Below are 24016 nucleotides of genomic sequence, written 5' to 3'. Positions count from 1 at the left end.
GGGATATATTGAAGGGAAAAGGGGAGAGATAGTAGGAGTCCATCTAGTGCAATACTTAGATATGAGAAAAGGTGAAGGTAATAAATAGGTTATAACTTGTCTCTGAAAGCGCACTTTTTTGGAATGAAAACTTAAGAAAAGCTTGGAGGACATGAAAAGAAGGAGAAGAACCAGTAGGACCTTGATCAAATAGATCATGAGAGGTAAAAGTGAACAGTTGATTTAAGTTATGACTACAGTGTTTTTATTGACTGGGAGATTATAGAAGTCATAACAATAATAATATTGAATGAGATGATGATATTAGCAGTTACTACTGTTTATTGAGTATTTGCTGTGCATGCAATGCTAAGCTGTTTTCTTCAAGGATTATCTAATTTAATATGAGTTTGGTGATAAAATTTCCATTTTTATAGATGAAGAAACAGGCTAGATAAGTTAACTTATTCAAGGTTATATGTCATAAGCATCAGAGGGGGGATTTGAATCCAAGATATCTAACTTCAAAGCCTTTTCTTAACTAATTTACTGAGGAAGAGAGAAGCTGAGTTTGTTTTTTTGGTCTTAGACATGTCTAAATTTGTATGATGTTTTGTATGGTAACTGGTGGATATTTTTAGACAGATTGTGGAGAGAATTGGAACTCAGGTTAGCAATTGTTAACTTACTGACAAAAAGTAAAATACTAACTACTAGACCCAAACTTCTATCCCAATATTTTAAGTTAAGATTGTATACTTATTTCATAACAAATTTTTACTTAGATGTGCTTTGAGTTGTGGAGTATCCAACAAAGACACTCACTGTTTCTGTCTTTAAGATAAAATTTAGAATATTATATTTATATATATACACACACACATACATACACACACACACACATTTTATACACACATATATAATCTTATGTAATACATATGTATAATCCTAGCAGGTGGTATAACATCTTAATCAGAAAGTATTTAATTGAAGTTTGGGCTATGAAGAGTGTCAGACTTGATTATCCTTTGAGAATGTCATTTGCTTATAAGAACGTAATGTGATTTATAGCAATGTCAGAATAGTCCAGATGTTTTAAATGGAAAAAATTGAGTGTACATTAATTTTGCACTGACCTGTAGTTCTGAATTTACCTTTTTGTGAAAATTCTTCATTCTTTTCTTTTAGGTTGTAAAGCTCTCTGAAATAGTGACCTTAGCGAAGCAAGCACATGTGGATGTGAAATTTCAGTTGCCAATATGATCTGAAAACCCAGTGGATGGCTGAAGGTGTTAAATGTGCTATAATCATTAAGAATACTGTGTTCTGTGTTATTGTTCTTTTTCTTTTTAGTGTGTGGAGATTGTAATTGCCATCTAGGCACACAAACATTTAAAAGGATTTGGTCTGCATTTAATTGTACCATTCAGAATGGACTGTTTGTACGAAGCATGTATAATGCAGTTATCTTCTTTCTTTCGTCGCAGCCAGTCTTTTTTGCTTCTCCTACAAAACGTAACTTGCAATTTGCCAGTTTATTATTGTTGGATACAAAGTTCTTCATTGATAAGAGTCCTATAAATAAGATAAATACGAAGATAAAGCTTTATTCTTTAGTGTTAAAATACAGTATATCTAATAACTAGCCTCAGTAGAGCAGTATATTAAAACAATGTTTTATGTAAAAAGTGTTTATCTTCAGCACCAAATACATAATAAATGTATCAATCACTATTTATAAACAGAGCTTTCAAACACTCCTCAGAATATTCTTCTAAGTATTTTGATGAAGTAACTTTGTAATTATTTGAACATTGTTTTAATCATTAGGAAACACTGATTAACTGCAAGTCTTCATGATTCTGTCATATTAAGAAACACCTGTAGGTTTGTTTCAAATAAAGGCATGTATACCAAGGACTTATAGACAAAATTAAGAATGTCAATTTAAGTTAATAAAAATCTCCCAGTATGATTTGGGTTCATGGCTTTTGTTTGCTTGTTTTGAAGTAAACACAGTAGAAGTTGATTTGTTCGTTATTGCAGTATAGAGGTCTAAGCACCAATTCGTAGATCATATACTTGCCATGACAGTGATTTGTTTTTTTTTTTGAGTCAGGGTCTCACTCTGTCACCCAAGCTGGAGTGCAGTGGTATGATCATGCTCACTGCAACCTCTGCCTCCTGGGCTCAAGCAGTCCTCCCACCTGAGCCTCCTAAGTAGCAGGGACTACAGGCACGTACTACCATATGTGTTTTTTTTTTTGTTTTTGATTTTTGTTTTTTTTGGTAGAGACAGGGTATCACTATGTTGCTTAGGCTGGTCTCTTACTCCTGGGCTCAAGCAATCCTCCTGCCTTTGCCTCCCAAAATGTTGAGATTACATGTATGAACTACTGCACCCAGCCAACCATACATATTATACAGCTACTTATAGATAGATAGTTCACTGGAAGTCTGCTATTTATGTGTATGCCATCTAGTATATCCTCTAAAGGAAACAGAGGGGAGAATTGAATCCAAGATGCCTAACTTCAAAGCCTTTTCTTAACTATTTTACTGAGGAAGAGAGAAGCTGAGTATATTTTTTGGTCTTGGACATGTCTAAATTTGTATGATGTTTTTGTTTTTGTTTTTGTTTTGAGACGGAGTCTCGCTCTGTTGCCCAGGCTGGAGTGCTGTTGCACGATCTCAGCTCACTGCAAGCTCTGCCTCCGGGGTTCACACCATTCTCCTGCCTCAGCCTCCCAAGTAGCTGGGACTACAGGCGCCTGCCACCACACCCAGCTCATTTTTTGTATTTTTAGTAGAGGCAGGGTTTCACCGAGTTAGCCAGGATGGTCTTGATCTCCTGATCTCGTGATCTGCCCGCCTCGGCCTCCCAAAGTCTGTATGATGTTTTATATGGTAACAGGTGGATATTTTTAGACAGATTGTAGTCACATGGTTCTTTTTGTCCATATATGTAAATATATGTGTGTGTGTTTATATACATATTGACCTTTTGCTCACTGCATAAAACTTGGTAGTTAACTAATGCCATGGAAGGAAATGTTGACCAAGCAGTAGACTATTTAACCATACTGATGGATTTAAGAACTTCTACCTATTGTGATGTTCTTAAAGTGTGATCAGATGTATACAGTATGAGAGGCAGCATAATGTAGTGATGATGAGCACAGACTTTGAAAGTAGACTGTCTTCTTTGAATCTGGATCCACTACTTACTAGCTATATGAGGGCTTCTTTTGTTTTTTGTTTTTTTGAGACAGGATCTCAGTCTGTCAACCAGGCTGGAGTGCAGTGGCACAATCATGACTTACTGCAGTTTCAATCTCCTGGGTTCAAGTGATCGTCCTGCCTCAGCCTCCTTTTGTAGCTGGGACTACATGTGCATGCCAACATGCCCAGCTAATTTATTTTTTATAGAGATGGGGTCCTGCTACATTGCCCAGGCTGGCATCAAGCAGTCTTTCTGCCTTAGAGTAAGTTTTAATGCTAGTGTCCCTCAGTTTACTTAGCTCTTTTCTTATCAGTGAAGTTTATTTAGTAAGGGAAGAGAACAAAAATATGTGAGAGAATTTATATGTAGAAAACAAAATATGTATTTTTAGCCAAATATATATTTGGTAGTTTACATATATATGACACAGAGTATCAGAGCCATAAACCATTTAAAATTGTAGCCAGGTGCGGTGGCTCACGCCTGTAATCCCAGCACTTTGGGAGGCCGAGGTGGGTGGATCACCTGAAGTCAGGAGTTTGAGACCAGCCTGGCCAACATGGTTAAACCCTGTCTCTACTAAAAATACAAAAATTAGCCAGACATGGTGGCGGGCGCCTGTAATCCTAGCTACTTGGGAGGCTGAGAGAGGAGAATCGCTTGAACCTGGGAGGCAGGCGGAGGTTGAAGTGAGCCGAGATCATGCCACAGCACTCCAGCCTGGGCAACAAAGAGCAAAACTCCATCTTAAAAAAAAACAAAACTTGTGATAATTAGAAGTCCAGTCATTCAGTTTTTACTTTTTAAAGATTCATTCCAAAGAATACCAGCCAGTGATTAACTAAGATTGGCATTATTTGTATTATTTGTATTATTCAAGGTCTACTTAGGAGTTAAAAACAATGCTTAGTATATCAGAAAGGATATAATACAGATTATTGGTAATACTAGTGTTTTAGTTATCTATTCTTGCATAACAGATTACCCCAAACACTTAGTGAGTTTCGAACAACAACATTTACTATCTCATTTATATCTCATATCTGTGGGTTTGGGATCAGTTTAGCTGGGATTAGTTCTTGTGCTGCAGTTATTCAAAGGTGTCACTGAGCCTGGACGACCTACTTCCAAGGTGGCTAACTTGTATGGCTGTTGACCAGAGGCCTCAGTTTCTTACCATGTGGACCTATCCACAGGGCTGCTCGTGTCCTTGTGACATGGCAGCTGGCTCTTTGCTGCCCGCCCTGCCCCCCAAGCCACAGTGCCTTTGTGTTCTAGTCTCATTGTCACTTCTGCTGCACTGTTTATTAGAAAATCCAGCCCACAAAGGGGAGGGAAATTAAGCTCCACTTTTTGAAGGGAGAAGCATCAAATATTTTGTTAACATTTTTCAAAACCATCACAATTCATGCTTGGAGACTGAAAGAACAAACAGTGGATGTTGAGTTAACTCAGAGTTTAGTAGCTGCTAGGACAGAGGTGGTACTTCGAATCTGCTAGGAGTTTGGAAGACGTCTGATGCTTGGAATGCAAAAGAAGAGTGCATGGCTTTAAAGTGTTTCTTAAGTGACTGAAGGGGAAAACTGTAACAAAGTATTAGGGAAGGCAAGGGAAAAATATTTCAAGGATGGAGTCATCAATGGTATCTAATGCAGCTCAGAAGTCAAGTATAGTAAGGACTAAAAAGTAACCAGTGGAATTGAAACTAACTAGTCTTGGCAAGAATGGTTATGGACAATGATTGTGGAGAATGGAGACTTGAAACAACCAGCTGGTAGCTACTTATACACCTTCACACCTCATTTCCTAAAACACATACAACCTTGAGTATTCTTTATGCAGTGCTGATACTTGCTTCCTTGTGGCCCTACCCGCTTCATATGAAAAAAGCCTATTTTAACATTTGAGTTCTCTAAGGTATAGTTGAGTAGATACTAAATACTATGGTTTGTACCAAGAGTATAACCAATTTTGACTATTAACCTTGCAGTTGCAAAGCCTAGACTAAGCCAGCTTGATTCTGGCACTTGGTAGCAGATGCCCATGAAGGGGGAAAATAAGCAGGCAAAAACCAAAAAACAGAAACCAACTCTCAAAACTCCAGCAGAGGGCAATGAAGCTGTTAATATTTTGGTGAGTTGTTTCCATCTGGCAAAGAATTCTATTTAAAGAAGTTGCAAGGCCGGGCGCAGTGGCTCACACCTGTAATCCCAGCATTTTGGGAGGCCGAGGTGGGCAGATCACAAGGTCAGGAGATCGAGACCATCCTGGCCTAACACGGTGAAAGCCGTGTTAGGTTTCTAAAAATACAAAAAATTAGCCGAGCATGGTGGTGGGCACCTGTAGTCCCAGCTACTTGTGAGGCTGAGGCAGGAGATGGCGTGAACCCGGAAGGTGGAGGTTGCAGTGAGCCGAGATCGTGCCACTGTACTCCAGCCTGGGCGACAGAGCAAGACTCTATCTCAAAAAAATAAAAAAATGAAAGAAGTTGCAAAATGATGGATGTAAATGTTGGATGGTGGGTCAAGGGTAGAGGTCTGTAGTTAGTCATGCTCTTTTGTCCTGTCAAAATGTAAAGGGTGAGGAAAGTCCTGTGGCTTTTAGATTTCTATAATTTAACGTGTAGTGGTAAAAAAGATTTAGAGGTTTGCAGTATAAAATGAGGAAAAAAGTAGGCTAGGAGCAGTGGAGCACACCTGTAATCCCAGCACTTTGGGAGGCTGAGGCAGGTGGATCACCTGAGGTCAGGAGTTCGAGACCAGCCTGGCCCACATGGTGAAACCCCATCTCTACTAAAAATACAAAAACCAGGCGTGGTGGCGTAAAATAGGGGAGATTATCCTGGATTTCCCTGCAGGCCCAGTCTAATCATATGAACCCTTAAAAGCAAAGAATAATCCACAGCTGGAGGCAACAATTCAATGCCCTGTTGCTGCTTCTGAGATGCAGGGTTTGTGTGCAAGGACTGGAGAGAGACCTTTAGCTGGGTGTGGCTGTTAGCTGACAGCGAGCAAGGATGTGGGGGTCTCAGTCCTACAAGTGCAAGGAGCTGGCTTTTGCTAGCCATCTGAATGCATTCTGAGGTAGGTTCTTCTCACAGCCTCCTGATGAGAGCACAGCTCACTGACTCCGTTATTTTGGTTTTGTGAAATTAAGCAGAGAAACCAGCCAAGTCTATGCAGATGCCTGCCCTACAGAACTGTGAGATAATACGTTTGTGTTGTTTTAGGCTGTGAAATTCCTGCTAATTTTTGATGGCAGAGATAGGAAATTTAATACACTACCATATTTATGCTTCTGTGCATAAGTTATAATAAGCCAGCTCTTAAACTGAGAGGAAAGATGAGTTTTTAAAAATAAGGGCCATTTTTTTTAAATTGGAAATTAAAATTCTATAATGGACTGATTCTTTTATAAAAAACAATTACTAGAAAAGTGAAATTTTCAAAAAGCACAGAAAAGCCTCAATTCTTTTATTCATTTATTTTTGATTCTACAGGATAAAATTGCTCTTTCAAACTGCTGTAGAAGTTTCTAAATATTTTTAAATATCTGTTTATCGCTTGCAGATTTGTGATCTGTTTGTGGACTGGCATCAGTCCACAGATAACATTTTGAGTAGGACTGAAAAAAGCACCATCACATCCAATTTATGAAGATATAAACACAAATTGGAAGTAGGCTATAAACAAATGTCTACGGATAAGAGACTCAGCATTGAGTAGTTGTGGTTAACATTATGGTACTCATAGCTATGTAAATCTGCGAAACAATTGCCATTAACTAAAGAAGTCATGACTGTTGGGTCCCCTAGAGTCTAGTCAGCACTAATACAGTAACACAGAAATCACTAAGTTTAGCAAGTTGGGAGAAGTATTGACAGGGCCAGGAGTGGCCTAAGCTTCCTGGTTCATTTGTTGCCAATTATATTAGTCCATTTTCACACTGCTAATAAAGACATACCTGAGACTGGGTAATTTATAGAGGAAAGAGTTTTAATGGACTCATGGTTCCACATGGCTGGGGAGACCTCACAATCATGGTGGAAGGCAAGAAGGAGCAAGTGATGTCTTACATGGATGGCAGCAAGCAAAGCGAGAGCTTGTGCAGGGAAACTCCCCCTTATAAAACCAGTGGCTCACGAGCTGTAATCCTAGCACTTTGGGAGGCCGATGCGGGCAGATCACCTGATTGTTAGGAGCTCAAGACCAGCCTGGCCAACATGGTGAAACCCTGTCTCTACTGAAAAAAAAATACAAAAATTAGCCAGGCATGGATGTGTGTGCCTGTAATCCCAGCTACTCCAGAGGCTGAGGTAGGAGAATTGCTTGAACCCGGGAGGTGGAAGTTGCACTGAACCGAGATTGTGCCATTGCACTCCATCCTGGTGACAGAGCGAGACTGCATCTCAAAAAAAAAAAAAAAAAAAGAAAGAAAAGAAACCCAAAAAGCAAAAACCAAAAAACCATCAGCTCTCACAAGACTTATTCACTGTCACGAGAACAGCACAGGAAAGACCCACCTCTGTGATTGAATTACCTCCCACCAGGTTCCTCCCACAACACATGGGAATTGTGGGAATTCAAGATGAGATTTGGGTGGGAACACAGTCAAACCATATCACCAACTAAACACTAACATCTATTAGTGTCTTCAGTAGGAGTTGACTGACCACCAGTTGAGACCCTGCAGTTCATCAGTTGAGAGTGACAATTCCAGAGTGACCAGCTGAGCATGTAATATGAAGGAAACTGGAGAAAAGCCTCAACTACTTTATGATTATTCCTATGATTTGTTCTTAAAGCAGAGAAGCATCTTTTTATTTGTTTTTGATATCCTTGTTTGATGAAACCAGCATCGTTTTAAAAAAAAAATCTTTGTTTTAGTAAAAATGACACATAACTCATTGAAAAAATAAACCCCTTCAAAACTGGAATGATACAAGAAAGTGCAGACAAGTAAAAATCACCTGCAGTGCCGGAACCCAGAAATAACTAATGTTAACAGTTTTGTAAACAATCTTCTGGTCGTCTCTAAATATGAGCATATGTGGATAGATATGAATACACTTTTATATAAATAGGATCATATACATAATGTTCTATAATCTTCATTTCTTCAGTCAAATAAGGATCTTTCCATGGCATCAAATATAGGACTACATAATTTTTAATAGCTGCACATACAAGAGAATGTGTATATCATGGTTTATTTAACCTAGACTTGCAATTATTGACATTTGGTTTATATGTCTTTAACATTATAAATAACAGGTGAACACTCTGGTGCATATGTCTTTCAGCACATGGGTAATTTCTCCTTAGGGTAAAAACCTGTAAGTGGAATAGCTGTGTAAAAGCATGAACCGCTTTCCAGAAAGTCTCTTTTGGTTACTCTTCCATTCATAATGCACAATAATATTTCCATACTTGATAACATTGTATTGCTAATTCCAATAGGCAAAAACCATGTCCTGTTTAATGTTGATTGAGCTTTCATCTGTTGACTGGGCATTTGTGGAAGTGTATGTGTGTGTGTGTTTGTGTGTGTCAGCGTGTGACTTCCTTTTCATGTTCTTTTTTTTTTTTTTTTTTTGAGACGGAGTCTCGCTCTGTCACCCAGGCTGGAGTGCAGTGGCGCGATCTCGGCTCACTGCAAGCTCCGCCTCCCGGGTTCACGCCAGTCTCCTGCCTCAGCCTCCTGAGTAGCTGGGACTACAGGCACCCGCCACCATGCCCGGCTAATTTTTTTGTATTTTTAGTAGAGACAGGGTTTCACCGTGTTAGCCAGGATGGTCTCGATCACCTGACCTCGTGATCCGCCTGCCTCGGCCTCCCAAAGTGCTGGGATTACAGGCGTGAGCCACCGTGCCCAGCCCTTTTCATGTTCTTTGACTGTTTTTCTATTGACTGTTCATTCTTCCTAGTATTAATAACTTTTTGTATATTTGAGATTAACCATTTTTGCCTATTATGTATTTTATATATATGTCATATGTCATTTTAAATATAATGAAATGTATTAGTCTTTGTGGTTTCTAGTTTTCATGATATGTTTTGAAAGGCTTAATTGTTTTGTTATAAAGTCTGAACTTGAGTTATGAATGCAAATTTCCCCTCTCAAATGCCTAATCTGTTTCCCAAACACCATTTACTTATCCCTTAAGGGATTTACTTTTCCCTATTTGATCTATTTCCCACCAATTTTAAAATGTCATCTTTATCATATACTAACTTCCTGTATGTTCTTGCGTATATATGAAACTGGCACATACAGGGAGACTCTTTATTTAACTTTTACTTAAAGTAGGAGGTAGGAAAGAGATCTGTTGAAACCATGACAGAGAGTGTTGCAGCACCTGTCAAAGTTATCCTTGCTTATTTGTAGAAAAATTGAACTTTCCATTTTCCTAACTTTCAACTTTCAGTTGAATGACGCTGATTCTACTAGGAAAAAAATAAAAGCTATACTATTTGATGCCAGATGTATGACTGTGGGCTGATGAGGAAGAACTGGAAACAAATGACAGGTGATTCACTGCTTTGTGTCTGGTGTGCCATGACTCTCTTGAAGGGGGGCAGTGTTGATCTGAATCTTTTTGTCTAATGCTTTTTCTTCCTCTAGGAGGGATGCTGAAGAGGGGCAGCTGAAGGAGCAGTCTTAAGCAAATTGGTCATGGCTTTCTTAAATATTGTGATTCGATTGATATGGAACATTTTTTCAGTCTGTGAGAGACTTTTCATTATGGGCTAACTCATAAAAAACCGTAGATTTAATTTGCCCAGGCTGTTGGTTCTCTTGTGTTTGGTATCATATGTCAGCGTGAAACCTTTGGCCTTTGCGGAAGCCTTGTGGAGACCACTGAACAGACTTGGAGCCATATCTGACTCGCCTGCCAGCATTCCTGATGTTCAGTGCCTGTTATTGCCCCTCTCCATGGCATTCTCTTCTGTGGTTACGTGAAAGGAAAATAAATCACTAAGCCAAGGGAAAAATCAAACTGGGAGCTATGTCAGGCAAACCTGCCTCCCATTTTATTCCTAAATAACATAGCTACATACCTCCCTCACAATTTGCCACAGATCCTCGTCCACAAGGAAATTCACTGTGGACAAAGGACAGACAGAACTCAAAGTCATCCCTCTGAGACTCACCTGAGACAAATGCATATCTGATTGCTTCCTTTGCCCTATTGTTTATGTAAAAATGCAGATTCACTGAGTCAGACTAAGTTGTGTATTGAGTGGAAGGCTGATCAGGACTCAAAAGAATGCACCCTTATGTCTTTTATCTACTTCTAACCTGGAAGCCCCCACATTGAGTTGTCCCGCCTTACCTGGCCAAACCAATGTACATCTTAGACATGTTGATTAATGTCTCATGTCTCCCTAAAATGTATAAAAGCAAGCTGTACCCCAGCCAACTTGGGCACATGTCGTCAGGGCCCCCTGAGGCTGTGTCACGGGTGTCTCCTTAATCTTGGCCAAAAAGACAAAAAAAAACTTACTAAATTGACTGAGACCCGTCTCAGATACTTTGGGTTAACAGTTAGGTTTTACCCTTTGATGCCTGTTTACTTGACTGTGTACTGAGACCAGTTGCTTCACTGAACATTAATACCACAACAGGCAACGATTTTGTTTTGTGGTAGGGTACTTGGCCTAGTGCCCATTTTGTAGATGTGTCATTGCTGAGAAGGCAGAACAGTAAGGGGATTTAAAAAATTTATACACTGTTATACATTGTCACTGAAATGCCAAATGATTTAGCTTCTGTTATTGTCACTCAGCCTGCTTACTTGAGCAGGGTTTGGCAAGCCAGTAATTTAGGGGACTTGTGAGTGAAATACCATGTGAATAAAGTCCATTGTTTCCTTAGTTAGAAAAAGGCTAATTGACTTACATGCTGTTTCTGAGGTAAGGAAGTTCCATTAACAAAACGAAACCAAGTCAAAGAATCCAGTGTTTCTCAATTTAACCTAGTCAAATATCTGATATCTCTTTGAGAAATGGATACCCAGTGTCAATAATCCTATGAGGTTAATGGCAGTTAAACAATGGTTTGCTTAAACAGTAACTGGCAAATGCTATAGGGCAAAGCCCGTTTATGGTGTAGGGGGTGCTTGCATCAGTTGATCGGCTATGCTGTATTCACGTGCTTTCTGAAATATCTGTGGCAGGGACAAAAGTTCCTATTTGGTGCTCACTTTGGACTTTTATTTTTGTTTCCTTTGCAGTTGCAAAGATCTTTTCTGTAGCCTCAGCTGATCTAATCCAGTGGTTCTCAGATTTCAGTGTACATAAATCTTTGGGATGCCTGTTAAGCATACAGATTCCTAGGCCCATACCCAGCTATTCTAATTCAGCTGGCCTGGCAACAGGCATGTTTAATAAATTTCTTAGGTGATTCTAATGCATGTGTTCCTTTGAAAAAAAATTGGATTGGGTCAGGATGTAGGAGAAAAGGAATTGATACCGTTTTATGCACGTGTTATGTACTAGATCTGGTTATGGCAGGATGCCTCATTTCAGTGGTTCCCTTCTAAACCCCAAATACCATGTCCACCTGTTGGAGACATAATATCCCTATGTTTGTGAGAACCTGTGCTTAGGGAATGATTCCTTCGGTTTGAAGCTTCTTATTGTCCTTTAAAATGCAGATATGCAGGAGGAGATATCTTTTTATGGCTTAGCACAATGCTGCTCAAAGCGCCAGTCTCTGAAGCTATTTGTTCCTGACTTGCAACCAGGTAAGGATCTTTTGCCAGGATTTAAGTCAATTATGTCATGAAGCACACTATTTAGTTCATCTGAAATATATTTTTATCTTGGTAGCAAGGTAGCAAGACTTTTCCAATGCAGGAAGCTTCAGTGCTTTCATTTATATTCTGATGTAAGTTATCTTATTGCAGACTGGTAACAAACACTGTCTTCACAGACATTTGAGCCTTAGGTATGAATGGAGCAGCTTTGGGTGGAGGGATATCTCCATGACTGGGTGGGAAAAGGTCCAGAAAGACAACATTGGAGTCCCCAAATACTAACTGTTCACTAGGCTTGGCTGTTATAAAAGCTGCCAAAATTCATGCTTATGGTTTGACTGGATTTCTTTTCTCTGCTTAGTATGCCCTTCAGTAGAGGTGCCAAAAAAAAAAAAAAAAAAAAGACAAACCCAGTTATATAGCCCAAAGAAGAGGATTAAGTTAGTTATCTGCAGCCTCTGGATTGACTGTGAAGTCTGTTTGAAAATGCGAGTGTTGGCCAGTAAAATATTTCCCTAAAAAACTCGAAGCTGAGGCCAGGCGCGGTGGCTCACGCCTGTAATCCCAGCACTTTGGGAGGCTGAAGCGGGTGGATCATGAGGTCAGGAGATCGAGACCATCCTGGCTAACATAGTGAAACCCCGTCTCTACTAAAAATATGAAAAATTAGCCGGGCGTGGTGGCGGGCGCCTGTAGTCCCAGCTACTCGGGAGGCTGAGGCAGGAGAATGCCGTGAACCTGGGAGGCAGAGTTTGCAGTGAGCCCAGATAGCGCCACTGCACTCCAGCCTGGGTAACAGAGCAAGACTCCGTCTCAAAAAAAAAAAAAGAAAAAAGAAAAAAAAAAACTTGAAGCTGAGTCTTTCTGGGGACTCTCATGAGCATTTTTGACCATCAATTTAGAAGAAATATTCTGATATTACTATTGCATTACCATTATTTTATCTAGATTAAATTGCTTCATTTCTTAAATGGTTCAGTCTAAATGGGAACACTTGATAATAAACAAATAATAACTAAAAGGATTAGAAAGATTCTATGATTCTAGAATTCTTTCAAGTACACAGTTATTTTAGAGATCCACTTCCAGTATTTATTCACTTCATTCAACAAATATTAAGTGCACACCTCCTATGTGCCACACAATGTACCAGGGCTACATGGTATACAATGATCAATAGGAGACATGGTCCCTTATGGTGTTTGTAATGTAGTGGGGGAGATATAAGCAATTAAATCCAAGTCAATGTATGAATAAATATATAACAATGAATTGTGAACCTCATATGAAATGAAAAGGCAAATAGTTAATAATTGTCAGACATAAATTTCAGTTCAATTGAATTCAGCAAACGGTTTTTGAGCATCTATTTTGTGCCAGGCACTGTGCTTAGTATTAGGGATACAGAGATGCATAGGAGAACATTCTTGTCCTCAGATCCACTTGGCACTATACCTGAGTAACACCTACCCCTCTCCTCAACTCCCATTTGATTTTGTTGGTTGATTTGTGTAGGTATGGCTATTTCACCTGCTGTTCATTCCACACTCTTAGTGTGTAACAGTGAGGTAGGGCTTTCTGGTACCTGTTTGTCTGCAGATGTAGAATCAACTCTTGTGTTTGTGAATTTGACTCAGAGAAAATATTTAAATGATTTGGACTTTGAGATGCCCAGCTGAGCTGCTGAGCAGACACAGACTCAACAGAACTAAGAATTGTTGAACATCTGTCATAAAATTATAGGCTTAGATTCAAAGTGATCACAGGATATGCTCATTTCTTCCCTTCCCTTCCCTTCCCTCCCTCCCTCCCTTCCTTCCCTTTCTTCCTTCCTTCCTTTCTCTCTTTTCTCTTTTTCTCTTTCTCTCTGTCTTTTTCTCTCTTTCCTTCCTTTTCTTTTCTTTCTTTTTTTTTTTTTTTTTGCTTTGCTTTGCTTTCTTCTTTCTCAGGGTCTCCCTATGTTGCCCAGGCTAGACTCAAACCTCTAGGCTCAAGCAATGCCCCTGTCTCAGCCTCTTAAGTAGCTGGGACTACAGGCATGCACCACCATGCCCAGTTTGCTCATTTATTTATTGTATCTGGGAGTCTTCCACATGCTAGGCACTGTTCTAGGCACAGGGTAATAGCAGTGAACAAAATGGACACACACCCCCTGCCCTCATGCAACTTGCACCTCACCCAACGTTTAACGTATCCTGACAGTCGGTCATTCCTTTCAACTTAAACACCTTCACTATCAGAGAACTCATCTCCTTATGGGGAGTTGTCTCATTTTTAAACAGTTTGAAATATTGGAAAGCTCTTTATTATACTGATCCCAAATCCTTTTCCCTGTAGCTTTTACCTGCTAGTCTGACTAAGGTTTTATATTTGAACCAGTTTGGAAATAGCTAATCCTTCTTTCTGGGAACCCTTCAAATATTTGAAAAAAATACTTGTGTTTCTTTTAAGGCTCCCCATTTCGTTAGCTGATATAGAGAAATATGTGTAGATACACGAGTACTTGGATATCATCTAATAAAGCAATTGCACCTCGAATTTTGCTTGTTGGGTGTATTTGTCCTTTAGTTCTCAGAATCTATAAAGTGCAGGCATGTTAACCATCTCTCCATCACGGTTGAAATAGAAACTTACCCTTTCATGTGCAGTCATTTGATGCTCACAACAATCCTGTGTGCCAGGTGTTATCATCACCATTTAACAGATAAGGACGCTGAGATGAAAAAGTTAAGAAGTTCTTACCCTGTGTGTCATAGCCTATGACCTGAACCAGGCCTTCTGCCTTCAAATTTTATGTTTTTCGTTTCTTTCTTTCTTTCTTTCTTTTTTTTTTTTTGTATTTTTTTTTGTAGAGACAGGATCTTGCTATATTGCCCAGGCTGGTCTAGAACTCCTGAGTTCAAGCCATCCTCCTGTCTCAGCATCCCAAAATGCTGGGATTACAGGTGTGAGCCACAGTGCCCAGCCTCATGTTCTTCATACTCTATTACTACCCACCTCCTCCATACCTTGCTGGTCTTAAAGTGGAAGTGATGTTAAGCTTTAGAATTTCTGTCATCAGATAGTTGTTGCTGGAAGAATAGTGAGTTCAATCTACAAAGGATCCTTTTCTGCATGTTAGGAGAACTAGATCAGAGGGCAGTTCCTGGTGGCGCCCACTGTGCCTTACCACTCCTGGGATTCGTTTCACTTATTCCTCTTCCCTGCTTCCCTTCATTTCCCTGCCTTTCTTTTCTATTCTTTGTTTTTCTTTTTGCTTTTCTCTTCTGCTAATACATAGGTTTTACTCTCATGGTCTGAGCTCTGACTTCAGAGCTAAAGCATTCTTTGTCATTGGCATGAGCAGTGGCCAGACTCCAAGTACCTCTGAGTCTGCAGAGGAGGTGCAATAAGCATACCCATTAAGCCACCAAATTGAAAAGTATTTGGAGGAAATTGCTCCAGCAGTAGATTCTATGCTCCATGTTAGGGGGCAGTGAGAAAACCCCACATAAAGTATAATATACAACTTAGTAAACTACAGTAAAGCCGGAGGGAGCTTTGGTTAAGGACATAGATACCAAATGTATAATGGGATGGTGCTGCTATAGCTTGGATATCTGACCCTCTAAACCTCAAGCTGAAATTTGATCTTCAGGGTTGGAGGTGGGGCCTAGTGGGAAGTATTTGGGTCTTGGAGGAATCTCTCATGAATGACTTGGTACTATCCTTGAGGTAATGAATGAGTTCCCACTCTATTAGTTCCTGTGAGAGCCTGAGAGCTTGTTGTTAAAAAATGTCTGGCACCTCCCTTCTCTCTTTTAGCTTCATTCTTGCCATGTGCTTTCTGCATATGCAGCCCCCATTCAACTTCCAGCATGTGTGGAAGCAGTCTGAGGCCCTCACCAAAAGCAGATGCTGGCTCCATGCTTCTTGTATAGCCTGCAAAACCATGAGCCAAATAAACCTCTTTTCTTTATAAACCACCCAGTCTCAGGTATTCTTTTATAGCGACACAAATGGACTAAGATAGTGCTGTTATAATCATATTCCAGAAAAGCTGTTAATGTTGCACGGGAGTAGAAAGAATATCAGACCTTATGAGAAGGAATGAGACATGAACTCCCTAGAGGCAGCATAGTGTAAGGAACATCTTGCCCCTTAATTTTCAAGGATTAAAAAATCTCTTCTGTCTCTGGCTAAAAATAACTCCAGTAGTTCACTGATGCTGTACCTTTAATCAGCAAAGAATACATATCTGGGTAGTAAATAACTTATGCAGAGTAAGATTTGTGCTTACAATTTGCTTTCATTTTACTATAAGCTGTCACCTTAGGTCAGCATTGGCCAGGATACTGCTTTTGCCGTTTTTAGACAAGATAGTGCTATTATTAACTGCCCAGGAATTAGCTGCTTTTTCTCATATGGAAATCTCTATCACCCTGAAAGACAGCATCAGAGATTTATTTTCCTCAACTTAAACCAAATAGTTCTTTATGGGTTAAAGGTTCTGTCCTTATTTTCTATGGTGACACACCTAAGATCCAGCAAAAGGGCGTTTGCAGGAGGGATCGTTTCTTTCTCTGAGAGGTAGAGCTACTGCTTACCTCGTAACTCACTCTATTTCATATTTCAGTTTTATTTATATTCTTCTTTCAACAAAAGGACTTTTGGTGGCTACAGCAAAAGACTTGCAGTTCCATTTGGTTAAACAAAATAGACACTTAGTTGGAAATAGGGAGTGCAAAGGTGACTGAGGCATGATTTCTGCCCTTTAAGGAGCTTCGAGGGAAATACAGGAAAAACACGCTGCCCTTTTACTAGACTGTAGCTTTCACAATGGTATATTCAGGATGCTGAGGGAGAAGAGATGGTGTGGAGAGAGAGAAGGCTTTCAAAGCCAGATCTTGAAGCAGGAATAGGAATCTACCAGGTTGGGACAGGTAGGCTGGAGGGACTGAGCACACGTGGAGAGGTGAGATACTGTGGCTTGTGAGCAGGTACCACGTGCCCAGGGACACTAGCCTAGAAATGGAACATTAGGATAGAAGCAGGGAGGAGGACTAGGTGATGAAATATGAAGGTAATGGTGTTCCTCCATTCATTTCTGAGTTTCCAGGCAGCCAGTAGGGCCCAGGGCTCAAAGGATCTTTATGAGTAGTTATTCTTGAATGACAGCATGATAGAGAAAGGACACTTATTTCTATACTTCACACCTGTAAGGTGAATTTAAATTTGTTTTGTAACCACTTGTTGTGGGACTTGGAGTCTTAATCATTTCTTCTGAGCTTCAACCTTGTCTTTCAAAGGTACTTTAGATTTTCTACATCTAATGGTGGCAAATAAATCCACTAGCTGCCAAATACATGGGAAATGACCTGTGAAAACCACAAGTGGCCCAACAAACTGTACATCTTCAATTTGACAGCACAAAGGAATTATTGGTTAGTATTTCATTGGTTGAATCTTTTGTTTAATCTGGCCTGGAATATTAGTATTAAAAGACTTAAAAATTTATTTGGAAATAATTCCAAACTTACTAGAAGTTGCTAAAATAAAAATAGTACAAGGAATAGTCATGTATCCTTTACCCAAATTTGCCTATTCTTAACATTTCACTCCATTTGCTTAATCTTTTGCTCTCTCTTTCTCTTTCTTTCTTCATGATGTTTTTTGAACCAATTGAGAGTAAGCTACATATATCATGGCTCTTTCTCCCTAAATGCTTTGAGTATTTCTTAAGGATAAGAATATTCTCTTCTATTGTTTTATCCACAGAACAGAAGCTGAAAAAGCATACTGCTTGCATTTCAGGTGAATAATTTATGATTTATTCTTCAGTTTTAAATTAAACTGATTAATTCACTTCAAGGCCTTAAATTATCTTCAATGTCTTCTCTCCTTCATATAATACCTTAATTTTTCTATTGTATTTTGTCTTTTTGATCAAGCTATCAAGATTGCATTAGCTCTATAATGCGGTAATATTGATGAGATATTAGGTTTTAAAAGGCTCTTCCATTATTTTGAGAAAAGAAAAATGAATTTTATAGGGTTCATCCTATGCTACCTCAAAGCTTAAAATTAGATTATCTTTAAAAGCACTCGTATTGGAGATTACCAGTCATGTCTCCAGTCTTAGTCTATAAATATAGGAGAATCTCCGTACCCTTAAGGTCAGTTATGGCAATATACTGCTTTAATTCTAGTGTATTTTTCATTTCAGGGGGCAAATGTACAATGAGTTGGCCCAAATTTTTAGTAAAATTTGTGATGCTTGTATGTTAGCTGTCCAAAAAACTGTGGGTTTATCCAAGTTTACAATATAGAGAACTGAGGTTAGGATTTCATGAAGGAAGCATGTACTATATGGAAGTAATTTTTAAAAAAATTGTATGGTCATCTACATTTACATGAAGAATTCTGTACATGTTAAAAGTGAGGATGGCCAAATGTAAATAATGTAAATTTCATGACTGGGCCAATTAAGAAAGAGATATATATGTATATATATGCACGTTTAATGTGTAACTTTTGTATGCTGAGTGGTACACACATTTTTTATTTGTTTTTGAGGAAATTAATAAGGTATAATTAATTGTGTCTTTACTTTTGAAAAACTCTTTTAAGACAGATGGAGGCAACAGGGATGTTTGTGATAATAGATAAGACAGATATCCTTGATTATAGCTAAATTGGTTTGGATTGCAGATATTCATTGTTGAACTTACTCCTGTTTTATCATACTTTGGAAAAGACACCTGAACAATAAATGAATCCTGTATAGGCTACTCTCCTTCAAACAATGAACTGATATTATTTGCTTGTAGGAGATGCATAGTAAAGGAGAGAACTCTTGGGCTTTGTCAGGCCACGCATTGAACCTTACCCTGATGCCACTGCCTTGCTTTCTCCTTTGTGTTTCAGTTACTGTACTCACATTGTGGATGATACTGCAATTCTGCATAATGTCAATAGAAGAAACTATAAACTTCTCAAATAACAGAATATTCATTTATATAACATTAGTACTGTTGTCGGTGTGAGACATGCACATTGATAGAATGCTTTACCATCTATATTCCAGTTTTGTCAGTTGACCTCATAATGTCTTTTGTGGCATTTCTCCCTCCAGTGCAGGATTCAGTCTAGGGTTAGGTATTGTATGTAGTTGTCATGTCTCAGCCTTTTTTTAACCTGAAACATTTCCACAGCCTTTAACAAACTTTAATGTTTTAAATTTAATATTGATCTAGTTTTTTTCTTATGATTAGATACAGATTCTGCATTCTTGGCTTGAAAGAGCACTGTGTCATTGATTTTGTGCTCTCAGCGCATTGACAAGTGCATGGTGTCTGTCTGGCCCTCACTGGTGATCATTTCAATTACTTTGTCAAAGTTTTCCTCAATTTCTCCACTGTAATACATTTACACTTACAATTACACATTACCATTACCACTCTTCTTTTTTCTTTGTAATTAATATGCATTCTGTAGGGAGACACTTTTAAGACCAGCCAAATATTGTGCTCATTAAAAATTCCCCCTTGGTTTTAGCATCCATTGATGTTTCTTGCTTTATCCAGACATCACAGTGATAGCCCCCAAATGATGATTTTTTCCAATTTGTTCTGCATTGACTAGTCACCCCTCAGCATTCTGTTAGGGTCGGTGCAAAAGTAATTGCCATTGAAAGTAATGGCAAAAACCACAATTACTTTTTTTTTTTTTTTTTGAGACGGAGTCTCGCTCTCTCGCCCAGGCTGGAGTGCAGTGGCACGATCTTGGCTCACTGCCAACTCCACCTCCCGGGTTCACGCCATTCTCCTGCCTCAGCCTCCCGAGTAGCTGGGACTACAGGTGCCCACCACCACGCCCGGCTAATTTTTTGTATTTTTAGTAGAGACGAGGTTTCACCGTGTTAGCCAGGATGGTTTCGATCTCCTGACCTCGTGATCCGCCCGCCTTGACCTCCCAAAGTGCTGGGATTACAGGCATGAGCCACCACGCCTGGCCAACCACAATTAGTTTTGCACCAACCTGATACTACAAGCAGGAGCCATCTCTTGCTTGGACTTATGAATTCCTGTTTTTCAATGGTTTACAATTCACTACTATTTTATTTTTTACTTTTTTTGTTTTTCCCATCTGTCTTAAATTTTTTTTTTTAATTTTAATGGTTTTTTTTTTTTTTTTTTTTTTGGTGGAAGGGAACAGGTGGTGTTTGGTTACATGGATAAGTTCTTTAGTGGTGATTTCTGAGATTTTGGTGCACCTATCACCCAAGCAGTGTACACTGAACCCAATATGTAGTCCTTTATCCCTCACTCCCCTCCCACCCATTCCGCTGAGTCCCCAAAGTCCATTGTATCTATCCCTCACTCCCCTCCCAACCTTTCACAAACTCCACTGTATCATTCTTAGGTCTTTGTGTCCTCATAATTTAGCTCCCACATATGAGTCAGAACATACGATGTTTGGGTTCCCTTTCCTGAGTTACTTCACTTAGAATAATGGTCTCCAATTCCATCCAGGTTGCTGCAAATGCCATTATTTCATTCCTTTATGGCTGAGTAGAGTTCCATGGTATATTTATACCACATTTTCTTTATCCACTCATTGATTGATGGACATTTGGGCTGGTTCCATGTTTTTGCAAGGGCAAGTTGTGAGTGTAAAACATGCGTGTGCAAGTATCTTTTTCATATAATGACTTCTTTTCCTTTTGGTAGGCACCCGAGAGTGGGACTGCTGCATCAAATGGTAGATCTACTTTGAGTTCTTTAAGGAATCTCCAAACTGTTTTCCATAGTGGTTGTACTAGTTTACATTCCCACCAAAAATGTAAAAGTGTTCCCCTTTCACCAGATCCACACCACCATCTATTATTTTTAGAGTTTTTAATTAAGGCCTTTCTTGCAGGAGTCAGGAGTAAGGTGGTATCACATTGTGGTTTTGATTTTCATTTCCCTGATAATTAGTGATGTTGAGCATTTTTTCATATGTTTGTTGGCCATTTGTATATCCTCTGTTGAGAATTGTCTGCTCGTGTCCTTAGCCCAGTTTTTGATGGAACTGTTCTTTTTTCTTGCTGATTTGAGTTCCTTGTAGATTCTGGATATGATTCTTTGTTTTTTTGAGTCTCTGTCACCCAGGCTGGAGTGCAGTGGTGCGATCTTGGTTCACTGCAACCTCCGCCTCCTGAGTTCAGGTGATTCTCCTGCTTCAGCATCCCCGGTAGCTGGGATTAGAGTCATGCACCACTATGACCAGCTACATTTTTTTTTTTTTTTTTGTATTTTTAGTAGAGACCAGGTTTCGCCATGTTGGCCAGTCTAGTCCTTTGTTGGATGCATACTTTGTGAATATTTTCTCCCATTCTGTGGGTTGTCTGTTTAGTCTGTTGATTATTTCTTTGGTTGTGCAGAAGATTTTTAGTTTAATTAAGTCCCACCTATTTATCCTTGTTTTTTGTTGCATTTGCTTTTGGGTTCTTGGTCATGAAGTCTTTGCCTAAGCCAATGTCTAGAAGGATTTTTCCAATGTTATCTTCTAGAATTTTTATGTTTTCAGGTCTTAAATTTAAGCCTTTGATCTATCTTGAGTTGATTTTTGTATAAGGTGAGAGATGGGGATCCAGTTTTATTCTTCTATATGTGGCTGGCCAATTATCTCAGCACCATTTGTTGAATACTTTATGTTTGTTTTTTTTTTTTTTTTTTGAGACAGAGTCTTGCTCTGTCACCCAGGCTGGAGTGCAGTGGCGTGATCTTGGCTCACTGCAAGCTCCGCCTCCGAGGTTCATGCCATTCTCCTGCCTCAGCCTCCTTAGTAGCTGGGACTACAGGCGCCCGCCACCACGCCCAGCTAATTTTTTGTATTTTTAGTAGAGACGGGGTTTCACCGTGTTAGCTAGGATGGTCTTGATCTCCTGACCTCGTGATCTGCCCACCTTGGCCTCCCAAAGTTCTGGGATTACAGGCATGAGCCACCGCGCCCGGCCAAATACTTTATGTTTTTGTTTGCTTTGTCAAAGATGAGTTGTCTGTAAGTATTTGGCTTGATTTTGTGGGTTGTCTGTTCTGTTCTATTGGTCTATGTGCCTATTTTTATACCAGTACCATGCTCTTTTGGTGACTATAGCCTTATAGTCTAGTTTGAAGTTGGGTAATGTGATGCCTGCCTCCAGATTTGTTCTTTTTGCTTAGTCTTGCTTTGGCTACACAGGGTTTTTTTTTTTTTTTTTGGTTCCATATGAATTTTAGGATTGTTTTTTCCAGTTCTGTGAAGAATAATGGTGGTATTTTGGTGGGAATTGTATTGAATTGGTAGACTGCTTTTGGCAGTATGGTCATTTTCACAGTGTTGATTCTACCCATCCATGAGCATGGGATGTGTTTCCATTTTTTTTTTGTCATTTGTAATTTCTTTCAGCAGTGTTTTGTAGTTTTCCTTGTAGAGGTCTTTCACCTCCTTGGTTAGGTATATTTCTAAGTATTTTATTTTTCTTTGCAGCTATAGTAAAAGGGGTTGAGTTCTTGATTTGATTGTCAGCTTGGTTGCTGTTTGTGTATAGCAATGCTACTGATTTGTATATTAATTTTGTATACTGAATTCATTTATCAGTTCTAGGAGTTTTGTTTTGTTTTGTCTTGTTTTTGAAATGGAGTCTTGCCCTGTTGCCCAGGCTGGAGTGCAGTGGTACAATCCCGGCTCACTGCAACCTCCATCTCCTGGGTTCCAGTGATTCTCCTCCCTCAGCCTTCTGATTAGCCTGGATTGCAGGCATGTGCCACCACACCCAGCTAATTTTTGAATTTTTAGTAGAGACAGGGTTTTGCTGTGTTGGCCAGGCTGGTCTCGAACTCCTGATCTCTAGTGATCTGCCCACCTTGGCCTTCCAAAGTGCTAGGATTACAGGCATGAGCCACTGTGCCTAGCCCAGTTCTAGAAGCTTTTTGGACGAGTCTTTAGAGTTTTCTAGGTATACAATCATATTGGCAGTATGACTTCCTCTTTTCTAATTCGAATGCCCTTTATTTCTTTCTCTTTTCTGGTTGCTGTGACTAGGACTTCCAGTATTATGTTGAATAGAAGTGGTGAAAGTGGGTATCCTTGTCTTGTTCCAGTTTTCAAGGGCAATGCTTTCAACTTTTCCCCATTCAGTATTATGTTGGCTGTGGGTTTGTCATAAATGCCTTTTATTACATTTAGGTATGTCCCTTCTATACCCATTTTACTGAGGGTTTAAATGTTAAAGGGATGGTGGATTTTGTTAAATGATTTTCTGTGTCTATTGAGTTGATCATGTGATTTTTGTTTTAAATTCTGTTTATGTAGTGTATCACGTTTATTGACTTGCATATGTTAAACAATCCCTGCATCACTAGTATGAAACCCACTTGATTGTGGTGGATTATCTTTTTGATATGCTGTTGGATTCAGTTAGCTAGTATTTTGTTCAGGATTTTTGCATCTATGTTCATCAGGGATATTGGTTTGCAGTTTTCTTTTTCTGTTATATTCATTCCTTATTTTGGTATTAGGGTGACACTGGCTTCATAGAATGATTTTGGGAGGATTTCCTCTTTCTGTATCTTTTGGAATAGTGTCAATAGGATCGGTACTGATTTGTCTTTGAATGTCTGATAGGATTCAGCTATGAATCTGTCTAGTCCTGGACTTTTTTTGTTGTTGGCAATTTTAAAATTACCATTTCAATCTTGCTGCTTGTTCTTGGTCTGTTCAGAGTTTCTATTCATGGTTTAATCGAGGAGGTTTGTATATTTCCAGGAATTTATCCATCTCCTTTAGGTTTTCTAGTTTCTTTTCAAAGAACCAGCTTTTTGTTTCATTTATCTTTGGCATTGTTTTTTGTTTGTTTGTTTCAATTTAACTTAGTTATGCTTTGATCTTTGTTATTTCTTTTCTTCTGCTGGGTTTGAGTTTGCTTTGTTCTCATTTCTTTAGTTCCTTGAGGTGCTTTGTTCTCATTCTTTAGTTCCTTTGATTGTCTATTTGTGCTCTTTCAGATTGCTTTATGTAGGTATTTAATGCTATGAACTTCCCTCTTA

General features: G+C 39.1%; 1 protein-coding gene across 3 annotated transcripts in view; it reads left to right on the top strand.

Annotated features, from left to right (window-relative positions):
• Nucleotides 1-1954, top strand: part of SUCLA2 (succinate-CoA ligase ADP-forming subunit beta) — a 59276-nt gene extending 57322 nt beyond the window's left edge. For all 3 annotated transcript variants that reach the window (XM_003811416.6, XM_063595954.1, XM_034936712.3), the window contains one exon: nt 1168-1954. In XM_003811416.6, coding sequence (XP_003811464.1) covers nt 1168-1242 — 75 coding nt within the window. In that variant the 3' untranslated portion in view covers nt 1243-1954. The remainder of the gene's footprint in view (nt 1-1167) is intronic.
• Nucleotides 1955-24016: the final 22062 nt, after the last annotated feature.

The sequence above is a fragment of the Pan paniscus genome, chromosome 14 (assembly GCF_029289425.2).
Source record: "Pan paniscus chromosome 14, NHGRI_mPanPan1-v2.0_pri, whole genome shotgun sequence".
In the NCBI taxonomy this organism is placed as follows: domain Eukaryota; kingdom Metazoa; phylum Chordata; class Mammalia; order Primates; family Hominidae; genus Pan; species Pan paniscus.
This window is presented reverse-complemented; position numbering and strand designations above follow the sequence as displayed.